The following is a 13,807-nucleotide window of genomic DNA, read 5'->3' as shown; positions in this document are numbered from 1 at the left end:
CAGTATTTCAGCATGATAAACACTTTTCTAATGTCAATCAATATATAAACCATACATGAAATACGATTAAACTAACTCTTCAGCTGTTTTTTAATATCTTTTGTGAATTAAAACTCTTTTTCTAGATTAAATACACTTTCCAACTCACTTAAACTCTATGCATAACACTTATTCATTTACCCAAGTTCAATGAAATTAACCTTTTATTGAATGACGTTCATACCCGTGAAAAAACACGAGAGGACAGAAGTTATGTCTTTCCACAGCGGCAGTCAGTTTCTGAGCGCGCTGAACTGGGGGAAGTAACTCTCTCGAGTCTTTCATGTGCGCAAAATGCGCCATCTAGTGGTGTGGTGGCGTAGTGCCACAAAGATGTTATACATTAACTCAGGTCTTAATAGAACAATTCCCCTTTTGTGGAAAGGAAAAAAAATAAAACTTTACGAAATGTGTACATATTAAGGGGGGGGGGGGGTCAACTTATATATTACATTTTCTCAACCCCTTATACTTTATTTATTTGTTTGCATCCCTCTCTGACCAGTAACTGATGGATTTGAATATTGAGGGGGTTACCTACCCCCATCAACTATGCCCCTGAATGACACAAGGCCTGTATACACCCTCTCATCTCGACAGCGTTTGTTCCAGGTACTTACTTCGACTGCACCTGACAGAAGAATTATTTTTTTTCTGAGATGGCTATCGCACACTTTACAACAAATAAATAGCTTTTATAAAACGGTATGGGACGTTAAGAGTTGCTATGGCAATCGTGAACACATTCCAGCTGCTGGAGAGGACAGCTTCGACGTTTCTGTGTGTGCATGTCACTAAATTATTCCGACTGAAAGTCAGCACATAAACCCCAGATCGGCTCAGATAATGTCTCATGTAAACAATGCACTGAATCTTTTAATTGGAATGACAAAAAAATTGTTTGGATCACGAATACGAAAAAACGCATGTGCAAATATCGGACTCAGTATGCAAATGCCTTAACCATAGACTGTAAAAAAGCAAGTAGTTTGGTATATAAAGTACAGTAGTTCTGCCTTAATGCAGAAACCGCAGACTGGTTGAGGATTATCTGGAATTGCCAGGGCAACTGTCTCTGACGAAATGGAACGCTCTATTGTGGCGTCACAGTGGACCGCTTTAAGAGCTTACCGAGTTGATTTTTTATCCAGTTATCGCTTGTCAGGAGTTAACGCATTCAAGTCAGGGGTTTACTGTGAGAAAATATCAGCTAACAAGTACAGTGAGTGATTATCTGTCTGAACGAGTACCACAATTCGGTTGGATCGTAGTTCTCTTAAAAGATCAGCAAATCAGTTTGACACTATCGAACAGCTCACTCTCAGAACTGTGCACACGGAAATCTTATTAGTGCTTTGATAGATCTGAATAGTTCTCATAAACGATCAGAGATGTCTCCTGATAAGAGCACAGCATCATCTTCATCCGAGAGGATTGGCCGCAGTAGCGCACAAATGACTTCTCCGGGATCATTCGAAGAGGATAATTTCTCCTCTAGGATGCAATGGATCATGAAGCGTGAATTTCTGCTCGACCAACTCGCGGAGCTTCAGTCCAGATCCCAAGAGCGTCGAGAGGAGTCTCAATCAATGATGGAGCGATTCAAGGATATCCGTAAGTAATCTCTTATTATTTATTCATTTATCCATTGTCTTTTGCTTAACCCTCAACGGACCTTCGGGACAAATGGGGGCCAACACTTTTTTTATTTGTTTAAAAAAATACTTCCCTTAATCTGAGCAGTACAAGGCTTGGTTACTTTTTCTAAGTTTGCCACCTGAACACACACACACACACACACACACACACACACACACACACGCACATGTCGTGTTTTCATGTTTAATGGGAACTTTCCATAGGCGTAATGGATTTCATACTGGACAAACTGTACATCCTATCCCCTTACACTGCCCCTGCCCCTAAACCTACCCATCACATGAAACATTCTGCATTTTTACTTTCTCAAAAAAACTCCTTCTGTGTGATTTATAAGATGTTTTCCTCATGGGGACCTAAAAATGTCCCCACAAGGACAAGGATTTCGGACATTTTGTCCCCATAACGTAGGGATTACCAGGTCACACACACACACACACACACACACACACACACACACACACACACACACACACACACACACACACACATACAAATCGATTTTAAAATGTTACGTGGTTGAAAAAAAAAAAACTCCTTAATTGGGCCTTCGTGGATAAAAATGGCACCCATAGGAATTAATGGGAATTTAATAGATAGATAATAGATTGTCTAAAAAAAAAAAAATCCAACACAATGATGATCATTTATACACATGAATGAAGGGGTGAGTCTGTACAACATTCTGAATGTGGCAAACACACACACACACACACACACACACACACACACACACACACACACACACACACACACACACACTTATTGCATGGTCAGATTTGTCTAAGCATGTTTTGGCATTTTTGTATAGTCTAAAACAACAAAGATGTGTTTTTGTTGTTGTTGTTGTTTTACAATTTTAACTTTTTAATGTAAAACTTGAGGTTAAATTTGTTAAAACAGGTTTATAGAGTTCAGCTTTTTACAGCTATGCATCCATTGGGTACTATTAATCCCATCTAGTGGCTACTGATATTTTTTAGTTATTTAAATTTTGTACCAACATAGGTCCACCAGATGTCACCAAAGTCATCAGATTTTTAGGTTTTTGCTCTCTGAAAATACTGGAATTGGTTTTTTGTTTTTTACTGAAGTTAAATTAATATTAAATATAAATAAATGATGATGTGATGACACCCGTAGCTACAAAATCTGCAGGAAATCTGCAGCATCTGAGTTTGTGTTAAATATGCGATTGCTGAATCCTGAAGGGATTAAATCATGGCACCCTGACCCATACATTGATATTTATTACACACCCTGACCCATACATTGATATTTATTACACACCCTGACCCATACATTGATATTTTGTTTTATTTTTTTATTTTATATTAATGAGCATAATCAGTTTACCATTAATTTGTTTTACTCCTTTACAGATAAATCACTTGAATATGAAATGAAGAATGTGGAAAAATCGAGGGTCACCATGGAGCAGCTGGAGGGCTTGCAGAAGAGTTTCGAAGATTTCCAGGCTCATGTGCACCACAACGTGGGCCGCTTGCAGAACAACTTTCAGAAAATGCAAGAGCGTGTGAAGTCACAAGGTAAGTTAATGCACACACCACCATTCATAAAAAGCATATTTGAATCACTTTGGTTACATTGTGATTTGGGATGAACTAAAATTTTGTATCAGAGTAGCTTACAGTGTAAAATGTGTTTGTTTTCAGGGAAATCAAGGAAAGAGGATCTGAATCCCAGTTTGGTTCAAGACATCCACTCTCTGAAGTGCTGTCCCACCGTACCAGAAATGAAGGCAAATCCAAACGCTTTATCAGAGTATTCATCAAACTTAATTGGTGTGTTGAATAACATTGCCAGATCTGACACCTGCAGTCCAGCCACGAGCTGGGCATTAAAAATAACAACTGAGACCATTGGAAACCTCAGCCAGGCTTTTCAGGATCATTGCAAAGAGGCGCAGGGTGTCAGGGCGCATCCACGGAAACAGAAAAAGGTGGCGGAAGAGGTGAACAGAAAATCCAACATTTCACTTAATCAGCAGGTGCCAAAACCAAAAACTGATGCTGTGAGCAAGCGACTCACTCTCCCTCAGGTCAAGGAGTCCCGTGTACAAAAAGCAAAAATGAAAGGGTTAGAGAAGACTCCAAAAGACCTCCAGAGTCAATATGCTGACTCTCTTGCAAAAGTTTGCAGGGAGTCAAAGGAAGAAATGAGAAAGGTCACATCATTTAACAAGATGGCTGAAGATGAGGTTTCTCTTGGCAGCCACCATCCTTCTTCCCAAGTCAAATGTTTTGAGCAGATCCCTGAAGAGAAGGCAAAAGCTCATTTGTTGAGAGCAGGGACATCATTTCAAGAGGTGGCTCAGGAAGACCTCCAGAGTCCATCTACCCATAACATCCATCGTCCTTCCCCTGTCAAATCTTTTGAGCTTCCTCAGATCACTGAAGAGGAGACAAAAGGTTATTTAGACTCCCTGTTGAGAACAGGGACATCATTTGAAGAGGTGGCTCAGAAAAACCTCCAGAGTCCATCTACTCGTAACATCCATCGTCCTTCCCCTGTCAAATCTTTTGAGCTCCCTCAGATCCCTAAAGGGCAGGCAAAAGTTTATGTAGACTCAATGTTGAGAGCAGGGACATCATTTGAAGAGGTGGCTCAGAAAGACCTCCCGAGTCCATCGACTTGTAACATCCATCGTCCTAGCCAAGTTAAATCTTTTGAGCTCCCTCAGATCCCTGAAGAAGAGTCAAAAACTTATGTAGATTCAATGTTGAGAGAAGGGACATCATTTGAAGAGGTGGCTCAGAAAGACCGCCCGAGTCCATCTACTCGTAACATCCATCATCCTTCTCCTGTCAAATCTTTTGAACTCCCTCAGATCCCACTGTCTGTAAAGGGGACGAAACTTGATATGGTGCCAGTGGAAGATCTTCAGAGTCCATCTCCTGCACCCTCCCATCTTTCCTCAATTATGAAACGGCCCCAAATTCAGAAGCCATCACTTCAGACACCTGACAAGCCAAAGAAAAACAAATATGTTTCAACAGTCTCAGATAACAGTAAAGAGGATGATGATCAACTGCTTCACGATCAGACGCTTGTAATTGACATCAAAGCTCAAGAATACAACCTCAAACTTCTGGATCAATCTTTTGAAAACGACAAGATCTCCTCAGAAACGTACAACCAGTGCAAAGGAAACATCAGTCAAGCGCTTCAGAGTGTTGATCTGCGACTTGGATGTCTTTTCCAGAGATACATCAGACACGTCAAATTAAAGCAGTTAGGGTAAGAAAAAAGAATAGCAATGACTAACATTTTGATTATAATTTGTGTTTTGACAAATCATCTTTACAATGTGCCATAACAAAAACTAATTTTATTTCTGATTGCATTGTCTGTTATTCAGGAAGAAACTCAATGAAAATTTCAAGGTGACCAGAGATTTAAAAGATGGATGGGAATTCAAAAAAGTTCATTCTCAGCTCTGTAAATTCGACCATTTTCAGAAGACTGTGAGAAAAATCTGGGATGCCAAGCAAGCTTCCAGGGACGAGACACGCAGATGGTGCATCTCACGGATGGCCAATTTATACCATCAGGTCAGTAAGAATTTGAATAAATCGAATAATATAATGCTAGACTAGGTTTTTGGTAAAGATATAAAAAGATTATATGATGGAAAACATGTCAGAAATTAAATAATTTACCATTTTTATCCTTCAACAGGTGAATTCAACCCATGGCCTACATCTGACAGGCATATCATGTGTCCAGAGGCATGTACCACTGTCTCTTCTGACTGTGACACCTGTGAGGTTTGGTGCACATCTACACCTGTCTTCTCCGCCTCCGCGACCGCCAACTGTTCCCAGAGCCAGTCCAGCTCGTCTTCTCCGGAACAACCGAAAAGTTCTGCACAGTACAGATGCCAGTACTGTATATCGAGCATTTGCTTGAAGGTCCGTAATATCTGTTATTCATAGCTAGTGTGATTGTATGGGAAGGATAATGCTCAGTTTCTCAAATCTAGAGTAACCTCTTTCTCAGAATTCTGGCTTTTATTTCTCGCAATTGCAAATGTATAACAAGCAATTCTGTTTTTTTTCTTGCTATTGCAATTTTATAACAATCAATTCTGACTGTTTTTCTCGCAATTGCACATTTAATTAATCATGATTGATCACATGAATAATAATTTTACAATTTCATATAAAAAAGGTATATATATATATATATTTATATATATATAATTCAACAAATCATAACATAATATTTCTACAATCCATCTCGCTCTTTAAGATCAAAAAACTCTGGGCTTCTGGGTAGTACCTAGAATATCGGTCCGTTTATCATCTGATCATTTCATTTCCTGTTTGGAATGGAATAACCGGAACACATAAATCCAGTTTAAAAACAAAAAATGAGATTTTGGCTCAATTTTTCATATTTCATTTGTGTTTTACAAATCGGTTTATGGGTTCGATATTTCGTTTCCACACGTGGGCGGCGCTGAAACGCCTCTTTCATCTGATTGGTCAAACAGCTCCGCCTTCAGCGCAAGCTTTTCATTCTGTCAGGAAGAATACGAGTGCGGGACTGACAATTTAATAATTTAATGCAATTTAATAAAAAAATGTCTGAAAACAACACACACTGCTAACTACACACAATATTTAAAGCAGAAATATGTGGCGGGTCACGTAGTTTGTGCTAGTATGATAGAGTATGATAGCCTGTTTCTCATTGATAAATACAGTGCAAATAGTCCCGTCTCTTTGGATAAAAGGGAAATGGAAATAAAAATAAATAACAGGCTGAGCTGTACATGATAATGTCCGTGATATTTGCCACTCTCGTCTTTTATTTACATCAAAAGGCAGGTAGGCGTGTATGACATGTCAATAATTCTGAAAATTGAATAGAAATACAGTTTATATTTGTGAATGTAAGCATGTGTCTATTCTGTCTATTATTTTTATTATAAAACAGACCATCTATTAATAAGCTTACATTCCAGTAACGTTACTCCCTGGGTTGCTGAAGGGATTCTGCTATCGTTCGTCAGCATTTTGTCAGTTGTGGTAGTCCCTCGATGAAACATTGTAAAACCCGGAACAAAACGTTGTAGTAACAAGCGATGATTGGTAGAGTAGCAGCATGTAGTCTGACATGTTTCTTGCTCAGGACACAACAAGATTTTAGGAGTAAAAATCACGTAATCGCAACAGACAAAAAATATTGTGCACTGCAAAAAATGCTTTTCTTAGTATTTTTCGTCTTGTTTCTAGTCAAAATATATAAAAATTCTTACATTAAAGGGGGGGTGAAATGCTGTTTCATGCATACTGATCTTTTTACACTGTTAAAGACTTGGAATCCCATACTAAACATAGACAAAGTTTCAAAAGTTAAGGTGGACGTTTGATGGGAGTATTTCTTTGTCAAAAATACTACTTCCGGTTAGTCATAAGTTTCGGCAAGTTTTTTGAGATCATGCGTCCCCTTTGACGTTAATGGGGGCGGAATTTCCTTGTATGGGCCTTACGGACAATTCTACCGGAAGCGCGTGAGAGAGAGAGAGGGAGAGAGCGAAAGTAACAGGCTACGCACATCAAAGCGCTGGCTTGTAGGATGCTGGACAGGTGATGTGCACATAACAATGTCACCAAAAAAGTGCGTTTTTGGTTGCCAGACCAAGACAGTCCTGCACAGATTCCCCCAAAACCCCGCGTTAAGGCAACAGTGGATGTAATTTGCTTTTCCAGATCAGCAACTGAGTTGCGCGAATGTTTATATCTGTTCGCTGCATTTCGGTGCCGACTGTTTCATAAACAAGGCCCAGCTTGACGCCGGATTTTCCCAATCGCCTAATGCTGAAGGATGGAGCAGTCCCAACGTTAGAAGGGTGAGTGAGACTGCTTCAAATGTCTGTGTTTTTTTTTAGTCCGCTTACTGTCTACACAAACCACGCGTAAACACACAAACACACGTGCACAACTGCACTTCCCACATGTACACCTTCAAAGACAAAAATACGACGATATAATTCAAGTATAAATATGTAAATAACACAAGCCGCTAAGCATATTATATAGTTAGTGTATAACTTGTACCACATACAGACGTCCTGCTCTAGTCGTTTTTGCTGCTGCTCCTGTTCAACTGCAGCCTCTGGGTCTGATTCCGGATCATAGATGTATGGCTGTATCTGATTAAAAGCCATATTTTTATTTTGAATAAAGTTTTTTTCCCGCGACGCACTCGACTCAACATAGCAGCAGCGAGCACACGTCATTATTTAGCTCCGCTCACACGACACACCCCCACCCGCTCGGCTTTTTTCGGAAAGACTCGGAACAGCGCATCTTCCTTATATAATTATTAAAAAAATAAAGACTTTTCGGAGATATGCAGGATGCAATGCTACTCTATAGGTACTCAAGATTGACATGACACTGACTGAAACTGAGTGTTTCACCCCCCCTTTAAGAAACATTTACTAGACAAGTAAAAATTATTGTCTTGTTTTTGGAAAAAAATACACAAAATTAAGAGATTTTGCTTAAAATAAGATAATAATCTGCCATTCGGGTAAAAAAAATAATCTTGTTTTCTGTTTGAATTAAGACTATTTTTCTCCCGCCTTTGGTAGATTATTTTGCTCATTTTAAGCAAAAACCTGTGGCCCAGGTGACATATTCATATAACATTTAAGGATAAATATTGGTTATCAGATAGTTGGCAGCACCCAGTGACTTCCACAGTAGGAAAAAATATAGACTATGAAAGTCAATGCATGCTGCCAACTGTCTGTTTACCAACATTTTTCAAAATATCATCTTTTGCATTAAACAGAAAAAAGAAACTCACACACTTTTGGAACAAATTAAGGGTGAGGAGATTATAACACAATTTACATTTTTGGGTGATCTATACCTTTAAGAGCTACATTTAGCCTTAAATGTTATATGAAAATGGTACCTGAAACACAGGTTTTATCAGCGGTTATTTACCTAACTTACGGTCCACACACACACACACAACTGGTTCACTATCTTTGTGGGGACTCTCCATAGGCATAATGGTTTTATATTGTACAAACTGTACATTCTATCCCCTTACACTGCCCCTAAACCTACCCATTACATGCACACAAACAAACACACACAATGCCCCTACCCCTAAACCTACCCATTACACACACACACACACACACAATGCCCCTACCCCTAAACCTACCAATCACACACACACACACACACACACACACATATTATTTTGAGGTGCCAATCCGTTATACATGGGAGCTTTACTGTATCTTGAAGATTGTTGTCTTCTGAGTTTCGGAGTTTTTACACTGGCAATTTAGTTCAGAACAGGGCACAGTTCTTATGAAAAATTGGTAATGTGAAAGCTGCGGTCCTGGGAGCGCACCAGAACCACACCATACCTATACCTAGGAGGAATATAGCGCGGCCCCTTTAAGAGATGCGCGTCCCCCATTGAACTGCCGGTATTTTGTGTGTGTGCGTGTGTGCAGAACTGTGTTCACAATTCACACGAACAGTGTGAGAAACACAGACTTGGAGCGCTTTTGTTTAGAAAAGTAAACTGCGTATTCGTTTTGGCCAATTGCAATGTATTTAGTTCAATAAAACCTGTAATGTAAGCGGTAATGGTGTTAATGATTTACCTCAGATATGAGCGAGTGAGCTTCATTGCATCGCGCTCAGACTGCAGAGATGTGCTCGTGTAAAAATCAGGATGCAGCGAATAATTGATCAAAGTGCAGAAAAGTTGCGGTGATTGGTCAAAATTGTGAGTCGCACTGGATTTTCTGTAACGTCTGTGTCATCTGCTACAGTTGTGTCTAAGTGTCACGCGAAGCTGCTGTAGCTTTAGGGCCAGGCTTCCGAAAACACTCAAAGAGTCTACTTTCGTTTCATATCTTCTTTTACATTAGTTAGTTAATTTCAAACTTGCACCAAAAAAGACCGCCAAGCAACTTATTTTCCTTGGTAGGTGATGTCAGATCAATGTCACAGGCCACAGAAGCCCCAATGGTCCAAAAACATTAGTGATTCGCAATCGCAACCACAGTCTGTGTTCGCAACACAGACATGGTGAATTTATGAATGAAAGTTCTGTCACAAAACGATATTGTTACGTATCCTCACGTTTTTTTAAGTGGGTATACGGAAATCCTTGTCCTTTCCTAGTGGGTATACGGCGTATACCTGCGTATCACGTAGACTACACCACTGCTTCAGACTAGTCTGACTCGCTTCTATCTTTTCTAACTGGTCAGACTTACTTTCCCAAAAAAATGATGAAAACCTTTTGTTACTGCAAAAACCCAGTCTAGGTGCTACACACTTGCAAGTTATATCACTAAAATAACTAAATAGATGTAACATGATTTCAGCCAAGCAATATCCATGCTACTAGCACCAAATTAGTTTCTTATAATGCTAAATCCACTGAAATGGACATAGTTCACCCACAATGAATAAAAAAACGTCTCGGTTACGTATGTAACCCTTGTTCCCTGAAGGAGGGAACGGAGACGCCACGTCGAAGTACCGACGAATAGGAATCTCGTTAGCGAGAGCCAAACTACTTCGAGTGTAACTAAATGAGCCTATGCACATTGGCATGCAATGATTGCACCAGCTGCTCATGCCACACAGCGCGGGTATAAATGAGGCACAGGTGCTTGCATCAAATTAGTCTTTTGCTGAGGAGCCGAGTAGGTGAATTGGCACCCCAGCAGGGTACAGAGGACATGGCGACGGGACATGGCGTCTCCGTTCCCTCCTTCAGGGAACGAGGGTTACATACGTAACCGAGACGTTCCCATTCAGTCGGTCACTCTCGACGCCACGTTGAAGTACAGACGAATAGGAATCCCTACCAAAGCGCCATGGCCTGTGCCCCCTTCCAGTGCCCTGTGTGAGCATCCTGAACTCTCTTTCCTGATGAGACAGGGCTCACACAGAGAAGTCCATCACTGCTGTTCTGCATGACCCGCTCAGTGACTATTGGATAACACTGGAAAAGCGTGCCCAAATGGGGGGGCCGCTGCGGAACCACATCATAACGAGAGGAGTTATGTGGAGACAGAGCTGAGCCTTAGCCCGCCGCCATGAGGAGGCTCCATCCCTAATAAGGGAGGGCTCTCCCAAGGGAAAGACACAGGATTCTAGGAGGAGCAACCATGGACAATATGTGGGATCCCCGCAGGGTCGCTCACATGGCCCAAGCCAAATACCGGTTCTCAAGGACTCAGCAGCAAGAGGCCTGATGCCGGACACTCCGCCACGCCCGGCACCGAGGGCGGTGGAGGAATCACAGAGTTTAATCTCTGAAGAATGTAAGCGCCGAGGCGCAGCAAGCCGACAGGAACCGGGGTCTCTCAGTGCTTCTACCCGTTTGAGGTGAGAACACAGGAGAAGACAGGCTCCACACCTAGGCTATAGAACCTAGCGAACGTGTTGTGTCGCCCAGTCCACAGCTCTACAGATGTCTGACAGCGAGGTGCCACGTGTAAGCGCCCAGGAGGATGCAACACTTGTAGTAGAGGTTGCTCGCACCCTGAGCGGACAGGGCACACCTTGTGTTTGGTAAGCCGAAACGGGGCTTAAGTAGTTTTTGGTGATGATGATGATGATGATGATGATCTTGTTTTATATTATATATATTTAAGGAGGGATAAGTCAAAATCATTTATGTGGTAACCTTTTTCTTTCTTTAAAATGTCACGGAGATGCTGAAAAAGCTGCCCTTCACTACCTTAAATCGCAAATTAAGTAGCTGTTGGAGGCCTCTCATGGTTTGGAGAATGTATCCAGACAGATTCAAGATATGGTTTCCAGTACATAGAGAGCAGCACAAAGGGCAAACCCAGCAACAATTAGCCCAGTTACAATTAGTTCCAGATGGACAAACAATAAATGCAAAAACCAGTGTGAATATCTTAAATGAAACTAAAGAGTGGCACACTTTGAAGCAAGGTTCACGTTTTAATTAGTTGTACAGCTTGAAGTGTAAAGCTTGTTCTCATAGACAGATATGTCCTATTTATGAATGAAATTAATTTGTCATTTAAACTGATGCAAACAGGGAAAGTGAGGAGAAAAGACTTATCCTGTCGCCCCCTCTAGTGGACAGCTTTAATCATTACGACCTTCAATGCTCAGATAACGCAAGTCAATGGGATTTTTTAGGAAAGTAAGTCTGACCAGTTAGAAAAGATAAAAGCGAGTCAGACTAGTCTGAAGGTCTGAGCTGAGTTTGGTGAAGCATTATAGTTCTCAATATAATGTTTACGGATACTTCTCACTTTTCTGTCTCTTTCTTTTCACGTGAACAGAATAGACACATGCTTACATTCACAAATATAAACTGTATTTCTATTCAATTTTCAGAATTATTGACATGTCATACACGCCTACCTGCCTTTTGATGTAAATAAAAGACGAGAGTGGCAAATATCACGGACATATTATCATGTACAGCTCAGCCTGTTATTTATTTTTATTTCCATTTCCCTTTTATTCAAAGAGACGGGACTATTTGCACTGTATTTATCAATGAGAAACAGGCTATCATACTCGAATAATAGCCTACATGGCTCACATTAATGGGGTCGCTTGCAAATCGCGACAGCACAAACTACATGACCAGCCACATATTTCTGCTTTAAATATTGTGTGTAGTTAGCAGTGCGTGTTGTTTTCAGACATTTTTTTATTAAATTGCATTTGTCAGTCCCGCACTCGTTTTCTTCCTGACAGAATGAAAAGCTTGCGCTGAAGGCAGAGCTGTTTGACCAATCAGATGAAATAGGCGTTTCAGCGCCGCCCACGTGTGGAAACGAAATATCGAACCCATAAGCCGATTTGTAAAACACAAATGAAATATTAAAAAAATCGAGCCAAAATCTAATGTTTTGTTTTTAAACTAAACAAAAAAAACAATAAACAAGCAGATTTATCTGTTCTCATTATTCCATTCCTAACAGGAAATGAAATTATGAGATGATACACGGACCAATATCCAAGTCCACTAAAGGAGGAAGAACATTTTCATATTTGGCACCTAAACTCTGGAACAGCCTTTCTTATAATGTTCAGGGCTCAGACTCACTCTCCCAGTTTAAATCTAGATTAAAGATCTCTTTAGCCAAGCATTCACATAATGCATCTCATAAGAACTCCAGTGATATCAGTGCATATGATTGTCTTTGCTTAATGCTTTGAACAGCACTTACGCTAATTATTCTCCTGTTCTGTTTGATCTCGGAACGCCCATCCCGAGGTAACTAGAGGTAGTCAGCTCCAGTCTGGATCCAGCCTCTTATAAAGACTTAAGATGATCATCACCTGTGAACAGACGACTACAATTCCAGCGAGGACTTTATATGACCATCACCTGTGAACAGACGACTATAACTCCTGCAAGGACTTCAGTTGATCATCTCCTGCGAAGAGATGACTGCAACTCCTGCGAGGACTTCAGTTGATCATCTCCTGTGAAGAGATGACTGCAACTCCTGCGAGGACTTCAGTTGATCATCTCCTGTGAAGAGATGACTGCAACTCCTGCGAGGACTTCAGTTGATCATCTCCTGTGAAGAGATGACTCCAACTTCAACTAAGTAGACGAATTTGGATGCAGCACGAGACTCAGAGAAACTCCCGTCTCATAGCAACCAGCTAACGCTAGCCAGGATAGTAATTTCAACGTACCGGGGGACAAATTAGTTGATAAAGTGGTAAATATTAAATGGTTAGTTCACCCAAAAATTAAAATGTGATGTTTATCTGCTTACCCACAAATAAAAAAATTTAACTCCAACCATTGCTGTGTGCCAATCATATAATGCACGTGAATAGGTAACAATAAGAGCAAAGCAAAACAAACAACCAAAAAAACATGCTTAGACAACATTCACAAAAACCATGCTGCTCATGACGACACATTGATGTCTTAAGACACGAGCCGATCGGTTTCTGTGAGAAACCAAACAGTATTTATGTTATTTTCTTACCTCCCGATGATTCTCATCTAGTGTTCCCATTCGCTATTATTTCCATCTGATAAGGTCAAACTGGCACTCACTTCCTTAAAG

The 13,807-nt window shown here is 40.5% G+C and overlaps 1 protein-coding gene across 1 annotated transcript; it reads left to right on the top strand.

Moving 5' to 3' along the window:
• Positions 1-209: 209 nt before the first annotated feature.
• On the top strand, positions 210-5,736 carry LOC137093167 (uncharacterized). Its single transcript, XM_067457909.1, has 5 exons — positions 210-1,653; positions 3,081-3,248; positions 3,375-4,959; positions 5,081-5,273; positions 5,401-5,736. Exons 1-5 carry the CDS (start codon positions 1,431-1,433, stop codon positions 5,629-5,631), a joined length of 2,400 nt encoding a protein of 799 aa, XP_067314010.1. The 5' UTR covers positions 210-1,430; the 3' UTR covers positions 5,632-5,736.
• The last annotated feature ends 8,071 nt before the right edge of the window (positions 5,737-13,807 follow it).

Source organism: Pseudorasbora parva, chromosome 11, assembly GCF_024679245.1.
Source record: "Pseudorasbora parva isolate DD20220531a chromosome 11, ASM2467924v1, whole genome shotgun sequence".
Classification (NCBI taxonomy): domain Eukaryota; kingdom Metazoa; phylum Chordata; class Actinopteri; order Cypriniformes; family Gobionidae; genus Pseudorasbora; species Pseudorasbora parva.
This window is presented reverse-complemented; position numbering and strand designations above follow the sequence as displayed.

Excerpts from the sequence above, each read along its gene's own strand:
- LOC137093167 (XM_067457909.1), top strand. The coding sequence starts at position 1,431 with ATGTCTCCTGATAAGAGCACAGCATCATCTTCATCCGAGAGGATTGGC. Across the intron at positions 4,960-5,080 it reads GTCAAATTAAAGCAGTTAGG|GAAGAAACTCAATGAAAATT; the intron begins GTAAGAAAAAAG and ends TCTGTTATTCAG. Across the intron at positions 5,274-5,400 it reads TGGCCAATTTATACCATCAG|GTGAATTCAACCCATGGCCT; the intron begins GTCAGTAAGAAT and ends ATCCTTCAACAG.